The following is a 20,585-nucleotide window of genomic DNA, read 5'->3' as shown; positions in this document are numbered from 1 at the left end:
GAACGGCTCTTCTCCACACAGCTCGATGGCTGTGAGTTTTGACTGTGCCACGGAAGCGGTGAACACTGGAATACAGGAAAACTCTCCAAGGGGGAGAAGAAAAAGAGCTGGGTCCTCAGACCAGGAGTTGGAGGATCGCAGGGCGGGTGGACAACCTGCACGGCTCAGTTAGGATGAGGCAAGCTCGCGCTGGGGGGCCAGGAGTCGGCAGGCAGGTGCTTCTCTGCGAGGCGGAGAGAGGAAGCTGGAGGCCACAGGGCAGTTTCCTGTTGCTGCTCGGGCAAATGCCCACATACTTCATGACTTAAAATAACACGGCCTTTTTACCCAACAGCTCTGGAGGTCAGACATCTGACGTGGCTGTCGCGGGGCCACGATCAAGGTGTTGGCAGGACTGCACTCCTTCCGGGACGTTCTGAGGGGATGGGGTGGTATCTGTTCTCTCGCTTTTTCCAGCATCCTGAGGGCATTATTACTGGCCTGAGGCCCCTTCCTCTACCCTTCAGAGCCAGCCCAGGTGGTGGGGTGCCCCTCCCAGCCTTGTCCTGCCTCTCCACTTCCTTTGATCACCCTGGTGATCACCCCGAGCCCAGCTGGGGAGCCCAGGACCGTCTCCCCATGTCCAGGCTGGCTGATTAGCAGCCTTTGTTGCACCTGCCAGCGTATCCCCATAACCTGCCCCAGTCACAGATTCTGGGGGTCGGGAGGTGGGCGTCTCTAGGGGTTCGTTATTCTGCCAGAGTTCTGAAGGGAGAGTGGGCGAGCGGAGACCTTACTCCCAGCAGAGATTCCCAAACGTCCACTCCACAGGCCGTGCCCTTCCTGAGAAAATAACCGGCAGGTGTGCTCCCGACGGAGTGACGATTCCCAGGTGTGAGCCCAGGAAGGCGGTGCTGGGGCCGATGAGTCCCAGAATCAGGTTGCCAACTTATTGAAAGCACAGAGGCCAAACTAAGCAGGACGGTTAGTCGCGATGGAAGGAGGACAGTCGAAGAGCAAGTGTGTGGGTCTACAGTCCCAAGTGTGTGAATAATTACCAGGAAGGATAATGACGGGAAACAGAAACTCACTAATGCTCTGTGAAGTCCTTGGGACTGACCACAGGATGTGTGCCAACAGGACAGGTCTGACCAGTCTGCTACTGCGACAGCCAGAGGCCCCTGGTCTCGCGGGAGTCCGGGAGTCCGGGCAGCGCTCTCAGGCTAAGCCCGCCCCTCAGGCCGAGGGCGGTGCCCCAGCTAGGGGGACCTCACAACCCTTGGAGGCAGCATTTCTAAGGCCAGCCTCATCTGTCCACGTCTCACGCAGGGAGAGCTTCCGGAGAGCGTCTCAGGAGCCCGGATCTGTTTGCAGATTGTGAGCCCACAGTTCCACCTGTTTGCCTTTCTGGGGACGGCTCACACGGCTAATATTTGATTTTTGGGCTGTGCCCTTGAAAACAGGGTGTGCTATTTCAGTAAGCTCTGTCCTCACCCAGGGGCATGAGTCACTACCTGGGCTGAGCGCTCCCGCTCCCCCTGCGCTTTGCAATGACCTAGTCCTTTCCAGCACGGAGGCCGCTGAGAGGCCACCTCCACAGACAGGGGTGCAGCCCAGCAGGCTGCAAACTCGGCGTCTCACCCTATCCCAGGGGCAGCCCGCACACTGGCCATTGAGTACAGGCTCTGAAATGCCATGCAAAGGCTTCCCTTTCTCTCTGCTGCGCAGGTCCGTCGGGTGAGGCTGCAGGTGTCCTGGGCCCTGGCTCTTCCCCAGATGGAGGGAGTCCAAGAGCTGGGCCCTTCCGTACATGTTCCGTGCAAGGAGGTTTCCTGAAGTGCTAGTCTGTACTTAGGTGACGTTAAAAAATCACGTGTATCTTTTCTGTAGCTAAGACCTCTTAATACCCGAGTCACAAGGATGAACATCAAACACTTAGAAAACCCTCCCCTACACAGTCTCACAGTTAACCAGTTCTGGACACTCTTCACAGACGGGCTCACCCTCAGTTTCCAGTCCTGGAATAGCAGCTAATAAGAACCGCAGAGCGGCAAGCCTGCCTAGGGAGTAAATGATGTAACATAGTAAAAGACCCAAGTGCACATTCATTATCTGTGCACACTGGAAGACGGCCGTGAGTCTTTCTGTGGTCAGGCAATGGGCTGGGTGCTGGGGACCAAACTGAGCCCTCACTGGGCTTAGATATGGGTGAGGAGACAGATTCAGACCTAAGTGCTGTGGAGGGAGATCCAGTGGGCTAAGCAGAAAGCAATGGAATTGGGAGAACAGGGTCTATTTCAGAAAGCAATGTGGGGAGGTTTGTCTGAGGCGGTGAGGTCTGAGAAGGGAGGGGAGTGATGTGAGGAGGGTGGAGGACCTGGAGGAAAGGTGACTCCTGGGGGCCATGGGGAGAAAGACAGCACGGCAGGGAGGTGGGGGGGAGATGTCCAGCAGAAAGATGGACTGGAATGAACTGGGGTAGCTCTGTGTGGCCAGCGAGCCACACCTGGCTCAGTGAGGCTTATCAAGGCATGAAATGTGGGATGAGAAGGAAGGAGTGGAAATGACCGTGATGCCTGGGCACTTGACCTCAGCAACCAGGCTGACTCCAAGATGGGGAAGTGGAGACCTTGGAGGAATCAAGACCTGCCTTAGACACACTGTGTTAGAGATGCTGGTTAGACCCCAGCCGAGGGGCTCAGCAGCCATTTGTCTACATGCCTCGAAGGTTCAGAAGACAGTTCTTGGCTGAGGTCATATATTTGGGATTTGCTGTCTAGACCCACGCCATCCAATATGGTAGCCACAAAGCACACGGGGTTATTTCAGCCAGTTACAATGAGAAAAACAAAGACAAAGTTGGTTCCCCAGTTGCATCAGGCACATCTCAAGGGCTTAACAGGTGCAGGTGGCTACTGGTCCCTGCTCTGGAGAGAGACGTAGCTCAGTTCCTCGGTCCAAGGGGGCAGTGCAGGTCCAGGGGGCATCAGAACCATGGTGCTGGTGTGCACCCTCAGGGAATGGGTGTGCACAGAGCAGGACTCAGGTGGGGTCCCCGACCATCTGAACGTGACTACTGGGTGGTCTAGGAAGATCAGCAAAGAAACAGAAGGCAGGAGACCCCCAGATGTGAGTGTGGAGGAATACAGTAAGAAAAAGGTCAATGAGCTCAGAGCCTTTGGTCTTATTAGACTTTTCTATGCATTTTTTAAAAAAGTGAAATGCCATAAACCCATACATTTTCACCACCTGCTTTTTCCACTTGGTTCCTTGTGAACTGGTCATGAAGATTTATTGCTACAGCTTTATTTCTAATGGGCTCCAGGTGATCCATTGTTGAATTCATGGTTAAAGCTGGTTACTTGGCGAAAACTTATAATTTTGGACATTGGAGTCTTTCTAGTTCTTCACTCTTAATGATCCTTGCTGTGAGGGGATATCCTCTCTTGCTTCTCTCCTTTGCATGACTTTTAGCCAAGAGCTTGCTGGCTCAAAGGGCTTGCCCCCATTGTAGGGCTTTGGGTATGCTATGCCAGACTGACCTCCACAAAGGTCTAACGTATCCCTGCATTCACCCACACTCTTCAGCCAGGCTGACTACTGGGATTCTCATTCATCTTTGGAAATACGTGAAAATGATATATTTTGATTAGTTTGTATCTTTTGTTATTCTTGCAGTTATTTCTTCATCTTTTTTCTTGACTATGTGCATTTCTTTTTTGGTGAATTTCCTGTTCATATCCTTTTCCCATTTCATTGGGTTTTTGGGTGGTTTTCTAATTTGGAAAACTTACTTATCTTTTTAATTTTAAGAAGCCCCTTATATATCAAGGATAGGAATCCTTGCCATTTCTGTTATATTGTTTCTTCTTTTGAAAAATTAATTTTTTTTCAAAATTTTGTATGTACGCATTTATTTAGTCAATACTTATCAATTGTTTTTGTTCTAATTTCTCCCTGCATTGCCATATGTTGGTTCTTTCACTGCAAGATTCTATAGGTATTTATCCATATTCTCTCCCAGGAATATTCCTAGTTACATGGCTCATGTTTTTAACATTTCAATTAAAAATCTGAGATTAACTCTCACTCCTGCTGGTGGTCAACTGTCCCCAGACTAACCTTTCCTACTGGTATGAAACGTTACCTTTGTTGTAGCAGAAGTTGTTATACACACTGCGTATTTCAGACTTTTTCATATTGTTTAATTGGTGACATCTGTGAAGGACCACTTTAATTACTGTAGCACTGAAATAATTTATCTCCTGGAACAAAGCCCCTCTTACTAATTTTATTTAAACTGTTCTATCTTACATCTTTGTTCTTCCATACCATTTTCTCACATTCCCCAAAGTACCTTGAGAATTTGACTGGGGTTATGGTTTACTGATTCCCCCGCAGTCAGACGCTCATGTTCTCTAGAGCACGTGGTGTCACCTGTTATTTATTTCACATTTTTGAATGTTGCTCCATAATGTTTTGTGTTATTCTTCATACTGCTTTTGCACATGGCTGATACGTATGTTTCTGGGTACCTCATCTTTTTATTGTAAATAGAATCTTTTTTTATGTATCTTCTAACCGATTATTTTTGATGTCTAAGAAGGGGACCCTGATTTTTTTTTTTAATATTCTTTTGTAATTAGCCTTTTTTTCCTGGTTTTACAAAGAACGACCTTGGGTTTTCACATCTGCAGGTTGTAGCTATGGCTCTCCATGACCACAGGCTTTATTTTGTTACCTTCTCTAATTGCATCGGCCAGCACATCATGAGCAAGGCTAAATTAGCGGTGATGAGTGCAAATGATAGAAGTCCTTTGCTTGTTTCTAACATTAATATATCCTGATGACTCTTGTTTGAAGGACTCTTTCATCATGGTTAAGAAAGTATTTTTATTTCTATTTTATTAATTTAACAAAATTATCAGAAATAGCATGCTACCAAACACTCTTCTGTGGCACTGAGATCATCCTATGGTTTTTTTTTTAAAGACTATATTTATTTATTTAAGAGAGAACAAGAGCATGAGAGCGGAGGGGGAGGGACAGAAGGAGAGATGCAGGCAGATCCCAGGACACACTGGGATCCTGATCTGAGCCGAAGGCAGATGCTCAATCCACTGAGCCACCCAGATATTCCAAAATAATCCTACATTCTGTCTCCTGAGCACCCGGGGTGGCTCGAAGCCCAGGCCCTGCACCAGGTAGTAGACTCAGCATAAAGAGGACGGGGCTCTCACACAAGGGTCTGTCCATTTTAAGGCTCAATGTTCATCCACAGCAAGACACACGTCCTCATTATACAGCCCACCAGTCAGGACTTGATGGTAGGAAACAGGTAGTAAGTTAAATCTACCCTAAACTGCCTTACGGATGCCAATGTTGTTAACATTCTAATTTTGTCTATCTCTGAATTTTGGATTCTTTGGAGGGCAGCATCAGGTCCTGATGGGAGGCCAGGAATGATAGGACACTTTGTACAGTGAACACCCCACTCCCAAGTGCCTGGTCCCACACACCAACCGCAGGGAGAGATTTCTATGTGCCAAAGACGGCATGGCTTCCTCCCTTTTTGTCCACTTCCTGAAAGAGCCCGCAAGGAAAGCCACCCATTCGGGTATGTCTGCCACTCTGTGTGTCTGCTTCCTAGGGGAGCTAGACCCTAGGAAAACTCCATCCAGTTGATTCGGAGGAGCAGCATCTGTGTTGTCACTCCGCCCAAGTATCAGCGACCTGGGCCAGCTCATCTGTCACGTGCTTTGTCAGAGGAGACCCAACGGTGTGTTGCTCCTACAGTTTGATCCAGCAGGTGCTGGATCCTTACAGTGGACTCCTGCTTCCATGTCTGGGGAGAAATACACCTAATACACATTTCTGTTAACTTGTAAATATTAAAAGAAATACTGTTGTTGTCTGTTTTCCAATTGGTCTATGCAGTGGTCGTTTAGCAAATGGCTCCGCGCCAGATTTGCTCCCGGCGAGTCAGGCCCGTACGCTGTGTCCTCCTGATGTGTATTCGGGATAGGAAAGTTCTTCTCATTTAGTGAACACGTTTCTTGGTTTCACAGTTGTTTCCCCATTCACTCGGTTCTATCAGTGGCTGTGGCTGGTTCCGTGAGCCGAGCCTTCCATCTGGCATCCCTTCTGGAGATGCAAAGACTTCAGAAACCCAACCGAGCGATTCCCAAGGTGCTCGGTTGGTCACAGCCACCAGCTCGTGGTCATCGGACCATGATTTCTCTGTTCAGCTGGTTCAAAGATCAGAGAACTAGAGTGCTGACACGACAGCCAACCGCTCTGTCGAACCAATTCTGGTGTCAGGAACCCAGTGTCTTTATTTTTAGGCTGGTTGAGCCGTGCCCCTTCCCAGCAGAGTTGCCTGTCTGGGTTGAAATTCAATCCACGTGTCCTGACCTCATGATGCTCATCGTGTCCACCCCCCTGCCTTGGGACCACACGCCCAGGTCCTGCGGCGGCCTAGGGTCAGCGGGATGCTGCAGCAAATGTTCCTCATGGTCAGAGATGGCTTTAGTTTGTGTTGCATATTTAGCTAACAGCACAGTGAACGAGAGACGAAACCATCAAAAATGGTAAGAGCTATAAAAGCCCTTCTCTTCCTCTTCCCTCCCAGAATGACTCTTTTCTTCCCAAACGTATCACCTGCTATTTCCCTGTTTGTGCTGCAGGAACCGGTCACGGTAATGGACCTGGGCTTCACCACCCTTGGCTCAACATTACTGTGACACAGCCCTTCCCCGACACGGCCTCACAGCAGCTCACATTTCCAGACGTGGGACAACACTCCATGGCATTAATGTCCCCCAGGCAGCCTCCTCTGGTCTGAGAGGGGGCATTTGACAAACCCACCCCAAGCACAGGGCAGGCCCAGTCGACACAGCAGAGCGGGCCCATCCCCCCACACCCCTGCCTCCCACTTCCAGAACTATCTTTTTCTGAGCAGATGGCATCAGGCATTCCTGAGTGAGGGGGCACCCTGACCATATCTGTCCTGGGGGTCTGGCCTGGGCCATAGGCTGTACCCAGGACAGGGGGAATCACGGTTCACACTGCTGTAGAAGCCTTCTGTTTGCAACAGCATCGACAAGCCAGCTGGGCCTGGCTCCTCTTGGCAATGTGAACGGCCCCGAGGACTCTGACAGTGAGGAATGTTGGATGTCAGAAGGGACTCACCTTCATGCAATAAGCACAGGGCTTTCTGCGAGACCCACTTCAGCCGTCTACACCAAGGAGGAGCAGCCCAGCTCACGGGTCTCTGGGACAGAGACTGCCTCTTGCGACCTGGCCCAGGGGCTCCTCCCTCTGCTCCCTGGGAGCTGGGTTCCCCTCCTTCACATTTACCCGTGTTTCCATTTACACTTCAAATACACGTGGACAACAGCTGGGCTACCTGCAGGCAGGGTGTGGTCCATCCCTGGGGACGGGGGTGCTGTCAAGAGGGAGGGGCAGGCTGGTTTTGCTGGCACGAACATTGTGGCCCCCGTCAGGGCCCAGAGGTCATGACCAGGGCGGGGGAGCTGTTCTGGTAAGAGTGAGAGGATGCTGCAGTGTTCACAGGAAGAAGGGAAAGAGAGGGTGGCAAAGCGGGGTCATCGGAGGCAGAGGGAGACGGGACAGAGCGAGGGCAGGCAGCTCTGGCCCCTGCATGGGACTTGGAGGTCGGGTCAGGTCCAGACCTGCCAAGGGCTCCAGTGCAAGTTCTAGTGTGGGCGCATTAGGACCCCTTCCCGCTGTCACCATGCTTGTTTCTCTGAGTGTCTGGTCCTTTGTCAGGGACTTTGTTCTGTGTGGGGACCCAGAGGTCCCCTCAATGCTCGTCCTTCTCTGTCTCCTTGGGGGCTCTGGACTCTCTCCTGCAGGGGGGTCTCCTTCTGCCTGGTGACAACACCCTGGGGTCAGTCGAGTAATGCTCCTCCCATGTGAAAACTGTGTACATTCCTAGTTCCTGGGACCGTGCATATGGGGATTGTGCGGACGGGATGTAGTCAGATGTCTTGAGGTGGCAGGCTCCTCTGGATTTTCTGGGTGGGCCCAGTGTCATCACAGGTCCTTACAAGGCGCAGAGGGATAAGGAGGGGGAAAGTGGAGTCAGGGCTGGGTGCCAGGCTGACCGCCCGGACGACAGAGGCTGGGCCAGGGGTCAGGGAGTGCGGGTACCCTGGATGCTGGGGAAGGCAAAGACAAAGATTCCTCCCTGGAGCTTCTAGAGGGAACACAGGCCTGCTGACACCTTGATGCTCAGACTTCTGACCTCCAGAACCAGGAGAAATGTGTGCATGGTAAGCCACTAAATTTACAGTGATGACAGCAGCCCCAGGAAGCTGACACAAATACCAGCTATTGGTGAGAAGTCCACAAGCCGTTCTGAGCTCCCAGCCGGCACATGCGGCATCCACTTGTCCATCTCATGTCCCACAGACAACCTAACTGCAATGTGTCTGAATGCTTTCCTGGTTCCCTCAAACCTGCTCCTCGTTGCCGTCCGCCGGGGAGGCGGTGACCACCCAGCCTCCCAGCTACTCAGGCCAGGACCCTGGAGTCTACCCTTGGCACCCATGCATGCGGGTGTGGGCAGACTTGCTGGCTCCGCCCTCAAAGTCCACCTGACCGCTCGTCGGGAGCCCACGGCTAGCGGAGCAGAAGCCGGGTCTCATCCCCTGCTTGACGGCGGCTGGGACTCAGAAGGCCCGGGTCCCACAGCGCCTGCCAGGCCCCGCACGCTGGCACCCCACTCCCTCCTACCCGCTCTCTGCTTCTGCCCAGAGTGCCCTTTCAGGAGTCTGCTTTGCTGCCCCCTCCCTGAATCATTGCTGCAGTGTCCCCTTGATAGGACTACCCGCCCCCACGGTCACCGAGAAAGGATGATAAAGGTGCACAGGGCACAGCTAAGTGTTATGGGGGTGGGGTGGGGTGTGTGGGGGGGTAAATAATGGCGGAGGGTGTTGGTTCCACCCATGGCTGCCCGTTCGAGGATGGGTGCCACCCAGCACTCTGGAAAGACAGACAAAGCCAGTCTTGGTCCTAAAACCGCTCCATTCCGGCCTTCTGGGTATTTCCCTATTCTATCAGCTCTAGCTTGCTATGTCACGGCCGAAGCATCACCAGGCTCAGGAGACAAGGTGACCCTGAAGCTGGGTCAACAGGAAATAGGACTATTCAGGGAACACCTAAATGCAGGCTAGAAAGTCAGATCCCCTCGTTTCAATTAGGTGGAAGCCAAGCCCAGAAAGGGGGATGGTTCCCAGTGGCCGGCTTCCCATCCCGTGTCCTGCACTGATGCTTCCTGCTGTCTGCCCGTCCCGGGGCACCCCGCGAGACACCCCCTCCCCCCGCTGCAGAGGACGCCGGAGAGAGGGGCTCGGCCCCACACACTTACTCCAGTCTTTCCTCTTCTTTCCTTCTCAGATCAAAGTCCCTCTGAACCACTTCCCAGACGTGCTTGGCCTCTTCATCCGTGAGCTTGGAAAGATCCAGTTTTCTCCCCATCTTGCTTGTTGGGGTCACACCTGGAAAAGACAGCATCATCGGTGGTCACCCCGGAAGCCTGGGACAGCAGCTAAGCCACAAAGTAAGAGGCAAAGCAGAATACACGAAGTTCTGGGCAGTTTGTCTGGACCTGGGTGGAACGTTTTTCTAAAACAGGCCAATTTGTGTAGTTTAAAGGTGTCATACTTATGTGTGCAATCCCTGCACCCTTGGGACTCACACACTTAGCCACGGGGCCCTCTGTCCTTCCGCTGTGACATAACGTCGGTGATGTCAGTATCTAGGGGCATCCCGCTTTCTCCCATCCCCGGGCCATGCTCTGCCACGGGACCCCCAGAAATACTGGGGAAATGCTGGAGATGCGCTTCATCCCTGGGGCTTCTGCCTTAGAACTCCTGGGGGAGCAACACCATGGAAACGAGGAAATGTCTCCCCAGATTCCTGGTCAAGGTGTGGAGTCGGCCAGTGCGCGCCCTGCTGAGAGGTGGCCCTGGTGTGATGCCTGTGAGGTTAGTGTCTGTGGGGTGGGGGAGGGGGATGCGCGTTCTTCCCATGGTGAGTCGAAGTGCAGGCCAATGACGGAGTACCAAGCCCCTGGGCAGCAAGATCAGCGGGAGCTCGGTCTACCCGAGCTTCCAACCCGGGCGCACGCTGGCTTCACCGGCAGCTCGGGCTGCCCTGACATCCTTGCCTCACCCTCCAAATCCTGACTTCATTCAACTGCTTAACAGAATTAAGGGCCCTTTAAGATTGTGTGGCGCCCTGATTCTAGGTCACCTGCTGGCCAGGAAGGAAACTTCAGGTCATTTTATGCCCTATTTGTAGATGATAAGCCAGATCCAAGTCAATGCTAAAAGGGCAAGGAAGGAAAACCCAAACAAACGCCAAAAGCCAAGATAAGTAGAACCTTAGAACCTTGCATGCTGTTCAAAGTGCTTCATATGGGGTGCCTGGGTGGCTCCGTCAGTTAAGTGTCTGCCTTCGCCATGATCCCAGGGTCCTAGGATGGAGCCCGGTGTCTGGATCCCTGCTCAGCAGGCACCCTGTTTCTCCTTCTCCCTCTGCCACTCCTCCTACTTGGGCTCTCACACTCTCTCAAATAAATAAATAAAATCTAAAAAAACCCCAAAACAATAACAGTGTGCCTCGTGGACAGATTTTCAAACCCTGCCCCAGACCTCCTGATTCAGAATTTGTGTTTTAATGAGATTCCCGGGGTTGGGGGCCATGTTCAAACAGGAGTGGGCCGATGTTGCTGGTCCTGGGACCCCTCTGAGCCGGAAAGCTCTAATGAAGCAGGGCAGGGACGCTGAGGGGTTGGCTGAGCAGAGAACGGGGGACGGATGGGCCCTCCTGCTGGCTCTTCCCACAGAGAAATCACAAGGGCCTCACAAATGCCAGTGCTGCCATCACACGGGGCACGACACTGAGGCGTTACCACACCAGGGAGGACTTTGCCCAGGGATTTGAGCAAGCAGGGTTGGGGGAGCTTCCTAGAGGTCCCAGAGGGGACCACCCTGCTCACCCCATCATGCCCATCCTTTGAACATTTCTTCGCACCTTCTGCTGTGACCGCCGCTGTCCTGTCCGTCCCTGTCAAGCTCTAGGAGGGACAGACTTTGTCCTTTGCCTGGCATGCAGCAGGCACTGTTCTGGGCTCCCAGTGCTCTGACCCCCTGCACGCTGCCCCTCAGCCCAAGGACGAGGCTGCCACACTCATGTCAGCTCTTCTCTAGGCACCAAGGCTCAGGGGAAGATGTGGGTCGGGTGACAGTTGTGCCGGGGGGGAACAGAGTTTGAGAATCTCTGTGTGACTTCAACAAGGCTTCACTGGGGTCTGAAGCCCGTTTCTTGGGATCCCGTCTGTCTGCTCTCCCTGGGAATTCTTTAAGCTGACTGAAAACTTGATTTTGCTTCTGAATTCTGGGGAGCAGCTCTCTTCCAGTGCTGCTGACCATGTGAACGTTCATCATGGAGACATCAACAAACTTGCTCTGGGCCAGGGATGGACTCTGATTTGTTTTACAAGGGGTCAGTTTTGTCAAGTGACCTTTTCAGGGCAGCATCCAGATACCATCTAAAACGAAAATTTCTATAGAGCTCCCATGGCCCTCAACTAAAATATTCCCTGACTTGTGCCTTAAATCGGTGAGAAATAATTTCTTCATTTTTTTGCACCAAATCCTCAGTATTTCCCCCTTTGAGCATGATGCTGACTGTGAATGATGCGTTCCAAAGTCGCCTCAATGTGCCAAACTCATTCAAACTATTTTCATCAACAGCTGAATTTAGATTTTTGGACAAGAAAGCGTTAAAACAAAATTCCCTGTTGCCGTTCTAGAATACATGATTTCTGGTTTTTGAAAAACTGGAAGAAAAAGTTCTTTCTTGGTGGATGACTGGGGTTGATTCATTTTTCTCAAACCAGTTTTGAAAAAGAAATTGTATCCTAAGAAGCACATTCATGGTGAGAGAGCCGTGACCGTCAGCTGACTAATTACCACCGTCTCCTCTCCAAAGAGACACAATTTCAGGCTTCCTTTAAGAAACTTAGATAGTGGGCGCCTGGGTGGCTCAGTGGGTTAAGCCGCTGCCTTCAGCTCAGGTCATGATCTCAGGGTCCTGGGATCGAGTCCCGCATCGGGCTCTCTGCTCAGCATGGAGCCTGCTCCCCCCCCCCCCCCCGCCTGCCTCTCTGCCTACTTGTGATCTCTCTCTGTCAAATAAATAAATAAAATCTTAAAAAAAAAAAAAAGAAACTTAGATAGTGAGGGGCAGGAAACAAAAGGAAAGTAGAATACTCTTCTCGCCATGCAAGCCTAGTTAGCCAAGAGCATGCTCAGTGGCTGGTAAGCGGATGGATGAGAAGGCCCCTAGCTCGCCAGAACAGTCCCTTGACGCTGAGGACATGGCCCCCCTCCCCTCCCACATCCTTCCTCTCCCCTCCCTGGGGCGCCCCTTCCCCAGACTGTTCCTTCTCTTGGGAGCTTCTTGCTCATAAGGAGGGCTTCTTGGTTTCCCAGCCTGGGCAGCAAAGACCACCAAGGCCCCGGGGACCAGATGCACGCTGGACCTGGAGGGTCTGGACACCTCTGGTAGAGGGGTGCCCGCCAAGACCAGGTGAGCCCCTCAGAAGCAGGCTGACATACGCACAGGGGGGACCAGGAGGCCGAGAGCAACAAGCGGCCCCACCTGCTTCTACAGAAATGGTGGCACCGTGGCTTAGCTCCCTCTTGGAAGTTCTGATCGTGACACTGAGTTATCATGGGAGATGACCTATGTTCACTATACTGTTTAAAAAGCCAGAATGGACGTGATCTAGATTGTGGAAAACACGGATCTGACCCAGCCAAACCAAGCACCATGCGGTTGGACGTCACCTGAAAAACTGAGCTTAGTGCTTATGTTGAGCTCTGACCCAACTTCCAGGAGAGCCCGAGGTTCGGGGAGAGGAGGGAAGGAAGAGGGATTCCAAAGCTTGGATCCGCCTGTAGGAGGCTGTGCCATGCTCTGGGGTGAATGGAGGGAGAGGCTCCCGGCGCAGCCAGGGGCTGAGAGCCAAGGGCCTGTGACCCGAGTCTGCATCTACCGTGACTGAGTCTTCCCATTTAGTGAATTAAGGACATGCAGAGGCTTTTAGTGCTTTTCGAACACTATCTTTAGAAAGTAACCCTAAATTGCATGGACAATACTTTCTCGACTTGAGCATTTACAATGCACAGACCAAAAGTCACTGGGACCTGGGGGAGACATTGTTGGCACCGCCTGTGGCTTGCCTCGGGCTGATAACGCTGTTGTGGACAGCCCCCGTGAGGCACAGCCACACTGTGGAACCAAATGGGCTCAAAGAGGGGTCAGCCCTTTAGTTAATTATCTGTCTCCCATCACTACACACTGTGCTTGCTCCCTGAGACCCCGATCTGCCCCTGGAACCCCTCTACCCACAACAGTCCTGGGGGAGCAAGAGGGCAGAGAGCCTGTGGACCCACCCACCACCCAGGGGAGGGGCTGCTTTTGTCCCTGCTCCCTCCCAGGGAAACCTCCCAGGGCATGTGTGGCGGGGAGGGCTGACTCCGCCGGGCTCCAAGTCATGAGGTTCCTGCGTGAAATGCTTTCAATTTCGCCTGTTCCACTGCTCAGATTTAATCACCTTTTTAATCTCTGAGACGGTTAGCCCTCCCTAATGGTTTTGTAGTTGTAATGGAGAAAAGCAAGGGTGTCGTGGTGATAAAAGAGTTGCAAAGACCATGGAATGGGTTTTACACCACGGGTATATCCCAGATGCGGACCACTGAATTTCAATGGTGCTTCGTGTTTCTTTCTCTGTTCAAGAATTGCATTCGTAGTCTGGCCAAGTTCAAGGGAAGTGTGGGTGGGGGCTCCTCCTACAGGACATTTGACTTGACCAGCCTCCTGGGTCAGCTGCCCTTTGAGCCTTGGAACAATGGCGCTTATGAGCGGTCACCTGCCCTGAGCAAATAAAGCTGGAAAACAAGTCCAAGTTTGTCAAGAAATGCCCAAGTCCCAAAGGAGGCAGGAAGGCTCTCTGACTCAGAGTCGAGGCCACGGCGGTGTCCTTGCTGATAAAGGTGCAGACACATTCCCAAAGGAAGGCAAAGGTGCCAGCTGCGGGGCCCTTGGTGTTGACCCTGCTGGCTGTTTCCCAAATGCCACCCTCTGCGCTGGCGGGTGTGGCTATTTCTGTGGCCAGACCTTGCCCCAGCCCTTGTCAGCGGCAAAATGAGCGCATTTCCACCCAGAAGCTTCCCCAGACCCCCACTCAAGGTGCTGCTGCTCCAGCAGCAACCGCACTGGGGGAGGTCTCTATAGCTTGCCCACCCCCACCTGCACCTGTCCCTTCTCTCTGCTTTCTCAGGTCTCTGGGCGGTTGCTGATGAAACTTGTCAGCTATACACAGATGCAGCTTCTGCATGTGCAGCTAAAGCTTCAGCCCCAGTGTCTGCAGGAAGAATGGGTGAGGGGTGAGGCTGCAGAGAGAGGACAGGGCCAAGGGTCAGGAGCCCATGCCGGTGCAGGCACCAGCTGGCCCTGTGACCTAGGTCAACTTCCCGCCCCTCTGGATCTCAGCTTTCCCTTCTGGGGTCATGGGCAGGTTCGGCCTCCAGGAGCTCTCCAGCCCTCTCCAGCCCTGCAAGCTGCCTGAATATTAGAGAAAGGGGAGGCTATAGGACGGGGGGAGGGGCAGAGCTTTCCCTCAGGGGTTGCTTCTCAAGCAAGACAGTCAGCCTCAGAAGGCTGACCCAACCATGTGGGCTCACACACACACAAGCAAGCACCATGTTGTCATTCAAGGGCACTGAAGTCACCTTTCCCGTTGGCCTTCAGGGCTCTGAAACCTCCTTACCACCCCAAGCCCCCCAGCAGAACCACTCAGCTGATTTTCATGTCTCAGTCTCTAATGTCTTAATCAGTAAGACCCACTGACGTCTCTTCCGTGATCCTGGAACTGTCCTCAGTCAATCCTCCAGAGCATCTACCACCGTGCCCAATTTTTGGATGTGGGGAGGCCCTGGGGATTTGGAAGGGGACGGGGCTCTTGACCAGGAAAGCTGTGGCTTGGCTAGGGTCCTCTGAGTGGCCCAACAATGACGTGGAGGCAGGGACGTCCAGGAAAGAGGTGAACGAGCTGGATCCAACGCTCCCCACAGGCAGCAAGCCCTTGCCCTTTCTGCGGGCCTCCCAGCCACAGCCAGTGCCTGCCTTGGCATATAGTGGGCTCGTGTGGGCCACACCTCCCCCAATACCATCCAGACCTCTCAGAAAAAAATATGTACATATGATTTTAAAAAAGAACACACCACATTAAAATAAAAAGTAGATGCCCAGCTGAAAATAGAGTTTTCAATACTGGGTTAAGGTTAGTGGGAAACAGGTGTCTAAGCCTGGGAAACTATAGGGGATTTATAAGGGAGGGTTAGCTCAGGCCAGGACCTGGGTCCTGTGTCCACTACACCACGCCCATCGTCCACAGGTGGGGGGGGGGCTATCTCTGCAACTAGGCAAATGGGTGGATTGAAGCGGGGAGTGCTCTCTGTAAACAAAGATGACTCTATTAAAGCTGGGGCTTTTGGAAAGCAAGAGGAAGGTCAGGACCCCCTCCCATGGCAAAACATCATCATGGCTCTTTCCCCCAAAATCAGCCCCGCAGTGGAGGTGGAAGACTTTCATCAGAAGGCCTTGGGCCCCTGGGAATCCAGCCTTGGGTCCCCTCCGTTGACCGAAACTTCAGCCCTGTCCGCGCTCGGACTACAGTAGGCTGTGATTCAAAGCACTGTCCAAAATGGGCTCCATGAAAACCCAGTAGTCTGATCAGGGTATCCGTGAGACCTGGGTTTGGTGGAAAGGGAGCGCCCTCCTCAACAGCCTGGACCAGGGTCTGGGAGCTCCACCCCCGCACTGGGGTATTTTCACCACTCGGAGCTGCACACAGCACCACGGACCCTCCCTACGCCTGGGCCCCCAGTCCTGGGCACCACCCGGACTGGCCTCGCCGTTCCCCCTTCTGACTGCACTCACCAGCTGCTTTCTAGGGACGGGCAGGCCCTGGCCCTGTTCCCGGGGTTGCTCTCTCTGGTCCGGCGAAGGAAGGCAGGCGACCAGGTAGGGCGTCGGGTCCGGGCGCTCTGGGGCAAAGCAGGATGGTCCGGGCCAGGGAGGGCGCGGGAAGCACGGGGCCAGGTAGGGCGCAGGGGGGCGAGGCAGGGCGCGGGGCGCAGAGCACCTGATCTGCGCGGCCCGCGGGGTGCGGGCTAGGTCCCGGTGCAGCCGGCCGGGTCACGTGGGTCGAACCCCGCCCCCCGTCCCCCGGTCCCGCCCAGCTCCGGGAGAGCCTCCCGGTGGCGCGCAAAGGCCGAGCGCGAGTGGTGCGAGTGGCGCGGGTGGCCCGGGAGCCGGGGAGCACGCCAGACTCCGCGCCCCAAGCCAACCTCTGGGAGATAGGTGGCGGGGAGGGGAGGGTTGAGCCCACACCCGGGAGTTGCGTTGACTTCACCGGGTGCTGCTGCTGACTTGGCCCTACCCTCAGGGCCAGGGGACCCGTCGCCTGAACACGCCCTCGGAGCGCGCGGCCCTTCTTTAAATTCCTACCCAATTCTGCAGGGGAACGCGGTTTACTCTGGCCTTACCAATGGGGAAACTGAGACTCAGGAAAGAGCTTTACCCAAAGCCACCGACTAATAAGCGGGAATGCCAACTGGTGAGTAGGACTTGGGGTCCCGGGCTTCGTCGCGCAGGTCCCGTACCTCTGGCCGCCCTGCATCCTGCCCGGCGTCGGGAAGCTCCTGGGCCGGGAAGCCCACAGCGCCAGGATCCCCCGCGCGGGCTCGGCACCGAGGCCTTGCCTAACCGAGGACCGTCCTGCACCGAGGACCAAGGACCGGGTTGCACTGTCGCGGCTCTCGGCAGAGTCAGCAGATGGGACGCACAGACCAGACGGGGTGCCATCGGAGGACACGGTCGGGGCAAACATCCCCCGACCTCCCCGCACCCTCCTTGCCCGGACTAGGAGCTCAGGACCGCTTCAAACCCAGCTGTCCCAAGCGCCGCCACCAGCCCCAGCCACCTGTGCTTCGGAATTTCCAGGGACAGTTTGGGGACCACCGTCTTCCCTCTCTCCCCTCTCTCTTCCGGAGCTGGTGCCCCCTCCTCCTTCTCCCTTGTCATTAAAAAACATTGGAATGAAAAGTACACCGCCTCCTCCCCGCCTCCCCGCCGCAGGAACTACCTTTTAAACTCAGTTTCCATAACTACAAAATGGGATAGGATGATTAACAATACAAAATAGATGGTATTAGGTGAAGACACACCACCATCTACGTTTTGCGGACAAGGAAACTAGACCTCATGGGATCATTGCCATGTCACATTGGATAATTTGTACCGAGTTTTCAAAAGCCACAAAACGCTGTTGCAGTTAGTGTTTGCCTGGCCAAGCTCCGCAAGTGAAATTGGGTGTTTCAGGCCCGTGGGCTGCTTCAGGATAGGAGCTCTCACCAAACATCTTCAACTGGGGTGTGTGTGTGTGTGTGTGTGTGTGTGTGTGTGGGCACATGAGTGCACAAGCTGTGGAAATAGTGCAACTTAAAGCCCAGCTTCCCTAGCCCATGGGAGCCCATTCCTGTTTTTTCATTTCCTTACCATATATTTACCATTGCTTGTAAAATTAATGAATCTCTTAAAAGTTGGCCTCAGAACTGTAAGTTCCTTAAGGGCAAAAGTGGGTTAAATTTTTTTTTTGTATACTTTAGTGTTTATTTTCTTAAATGAGTGGGTTATAAAGAATGTACAGCCGTGATTCGTGATGATACATGATAAAGATGTATGGCAAAGAATATAAACAGTATAAAATGAAAAGTCAAATTCCCTCTTGTTCCTGCTTCCAGTCCCACTCCCCAAAGGCAGTCATTGTTAATGGGGTCTTGTGCATTGTTCCAGAATTATTGTGGGTGGTTAAGTACATGGACTCTGGATCCAGCTGTGAGAGCTGGACTCCCGGCTGGGTGTGTTATCATCCAGCGGTGTTACCCAGGGCATGTTACTTAACCTCCCCAGGACTCGCTTCTCCCTCTACATCCTGGATTGTTCTGCATCCATATACATAAAGCTCTTGGATGAGACCTGCTATGCAGTGAGGATTTCGTAAAAGTTTACAACTATTAGTAGACCCAATTCATTCTTTTTAATGGTTGCAGAGTATCCATTGCCTACGTTTATCATAATTATTTTACAGTCTTCTATTGAAGGACAGTTAACTGTGGTCTAACCGTCAAAATCGTGATAAGTTGCTGTCTCTAATCATGAGAACCCTTTCAAATTTTGCCAGTCATCTCTATAATATCCTTTATTGCAAAGGATCCAATTTAGAATGTCTTGATTTCCTATATTAGCTATTTAGGGGAGATGGGGAGGGGACAGGGAAGAGAGGAGAGAGAGTTTAGCTGGGGCACTTGGTGGCTCATGGCCAGGATCTTGGGTGTCCTTGCTTCTCCTCCCCCTGACATTCCTGCCTTGCCTGGTCCTCACCTTTGGGATTCTGCTCACCTCCATCTGCTCCCCAGCTTCTCGGAGCTCTCATTGGTGGTAACCCATGGCTCCCTGACAGTTTGCCCCTGCCCCAGGGACTATCCTGCCTTGTTCACTTGCTTAGGGGCTGGTATTGTCTTTCTCAACACTATGTGGCTAATCCTGTCTGTTGATTGATTGAGTGATTGAAGAGCTGTTAACATATAATGTTATATCTGTTTCAGCGATGTAGCAGTAGTGATTGGACAATTCTGTACATTATGCTCCACTCATCAGGGTAAGTGCAGTTACCATTTAACGGTTACAATGTAACAACATTGTTACAGTACTGTATGTGTGTACATCTATGCTGTACTCTTCATCCCTATGACTTAGTAGTTTTATAACGGGAAGTTTGTACCTCTTTATCCCCTTCACCTGTTTGCTCATCTCCCTGTCCCCTCCCCTCTGGCATCAATCAGTTTGTTCTCTGTATTTATGAGTTTCTGTTTTGTTTGCTCATTTGTTCTGTTTTTTTTTTTTTTTTTTTTTTTTTTAGAGTCCACATCTAGGTGAAATCACATGGTGTTTGTCTTTATCTGACTTATTTCACTTAGCATAATACGCTCTAGGTACATCCTTGTTGTCACAAATGTCAAGTTCTTATTCTTTTTTATGGATGAGTAGTAGTTCATTGTGTGTATATATTTGTATACCACATCTTTTTTATTCATTCATCTATTGATGGACACTATTACTTCCATATCTTGGCTACTGTTAGTAATGCTGCAGTAAACTTAGGGGTGCATATAACTTTTGAATTAGTGTTTTCTGTCTCTTACTGATTAGGAAGCTGATGCCCAGAGAAGAGGCCTATACACCCAGGGTCCTTTTCCCTCTCTAGCAGAGAGCTTCTCATTAAGCCACCATGACTCTTGGGAAATCTGGTTGATGGTTGGACACCAGAGGGCAGTAGAGGGCTCCTCTCCACTGTCTTGTCTTCATGGCCCCTGTCTGGAGACCCTGTCTTTTGCAGAGATCTAGGGGCAGAGAGGACAAGTAGGGAAGGATTATTGTCTTGGCCACTCCAGCAGGATGATCAGCATGAAGATGGCCATCAGAGGAGAAGCCTTGAATGTCACTGTTTGGGAAGCCCCCATCTCCAGGGCTAGTGTTCGGGCAAGTATCACGGAGTGCTGGGCTTGGACTTAGCCTGAACTCTGCTCACAGCCAGGGACCAGGGGAAAGGAGACTCCTGGCCCACCAGGGAGTGTCCTACAATCTCTACAAGATGACTGAATCCAGGATTTGTGCTGAAAGGCCTGCTGTCCCTGACCCATGTGTCCCTCCTGGGTTCTCTAGCTCCCTGCAGGAGGCTATTAAAATCCACCCCTCATGCTCCCCTCTTCTGATGCCTTTGGGCCAGTTTGGCATCAGGCTAACAGGGGCATGTGGATTTTTTCGAGGTGAACATATGGAAAATTGAACATATGCAGAATACTTTCCCAAACCCCAGCCATGTCCAGTAAACTACCTGTGAGTTACAAGATAGTGTGTTTTCATCAGATATCGAATGACTTTTTTTTCTTTTATGAATCTGGAAAATTGGGAAAAATCCCATTTTTGGGAGCATTCTTCTGGCTTGTGGGGCTGAGTAGGGAATCACAGGGCCTTTGGAGAGGTGTTGCCTGATGCTGTTTCAGCCAGGTCTTCAGGGCAGGAGGCCTTGGAACTGTCCCCCACACTTTGGGGGACACACACTGACCTGTGTTTCTTGTGGGGTCAGGACCACTGGGAAGCACTTGTCTGCTGACTCCCATCCATCCCCTGCTTGGATGGTGCCCCTCCCGTCCCCTGCTCTGGTCCTCCTCCCTTCTTGGTTCTTAGTTCTACAGTCTTCCCTTAGAAAAGCATTTTCTGGGGATGCCTGGGTGGCTCAGTTGGTTAAGCAGCTGCCTTCGGCTCAGGTCATGATCCCAGCGTCCTGGAATCGAGTCCCACATCGGGCTCCTTGCTCAGCGGGGAGCCTGCTTCTCCCTCTGCCCCTGCCTGCCATTCTGTCTGCCTGTGCTCGCTCTCTC

The 20,585-nt window shown here is 52.5% G+C and overlaps 1 protein-coding gene across 4 annotated transcripts in view; it reads right to left on the bottom strand.

The window, feature by feature from the left end:
- MLPH (melanophilin) overlaps positions 1-16,302 on the bottom strand; it is a 42,998-nt gene extending 26,696 nt beyond the window's left edge. For all 4 annotated transcript variants that reach the window (XM_059393783.1, XM_059393785.1, XM_059393784.1 and 1 more), the window contains exons 1-2: positions 16,021-16,302; positions 9,374-9,503 (exon numbers count right to left, since the gene is read on the bottom strand). In XM_059393783.1, the coding sequence (XP_059249766.1) occupies positions 9,374-9,483 (110 nt within the window). In that variant the 5' untranslated portion in view covers positions 9,484-9,503; positions 16,021-16,302. The remainder of the gene's footprint in view (positions 1-9,373; positions 9,504-16,020) is intronic.
- Between the last annotated feature and the right edge of the window lie 4,283 nt (positions 16,303-20,585).

Source organism: Mustela nigripes, chromosome 3 (assembly GCF_022355385.1).
Source record: "Mustela nigripes isolate SB6536 chromosome 3, MUSNIG.SB6536, whole genome shotgun sequence".
Classification (NCBI taxonomy): Eukaryota; Metazoa; Chordata; class Mammalia; order Carnivora; family Mustelidae; genus Mustela; species Mustela nigripes.
The sequence above is the reverse complement of the archived record's forward strand: the minus strand, read 5'-3'. Positions and strand labels throughout refer to the sequence as shown.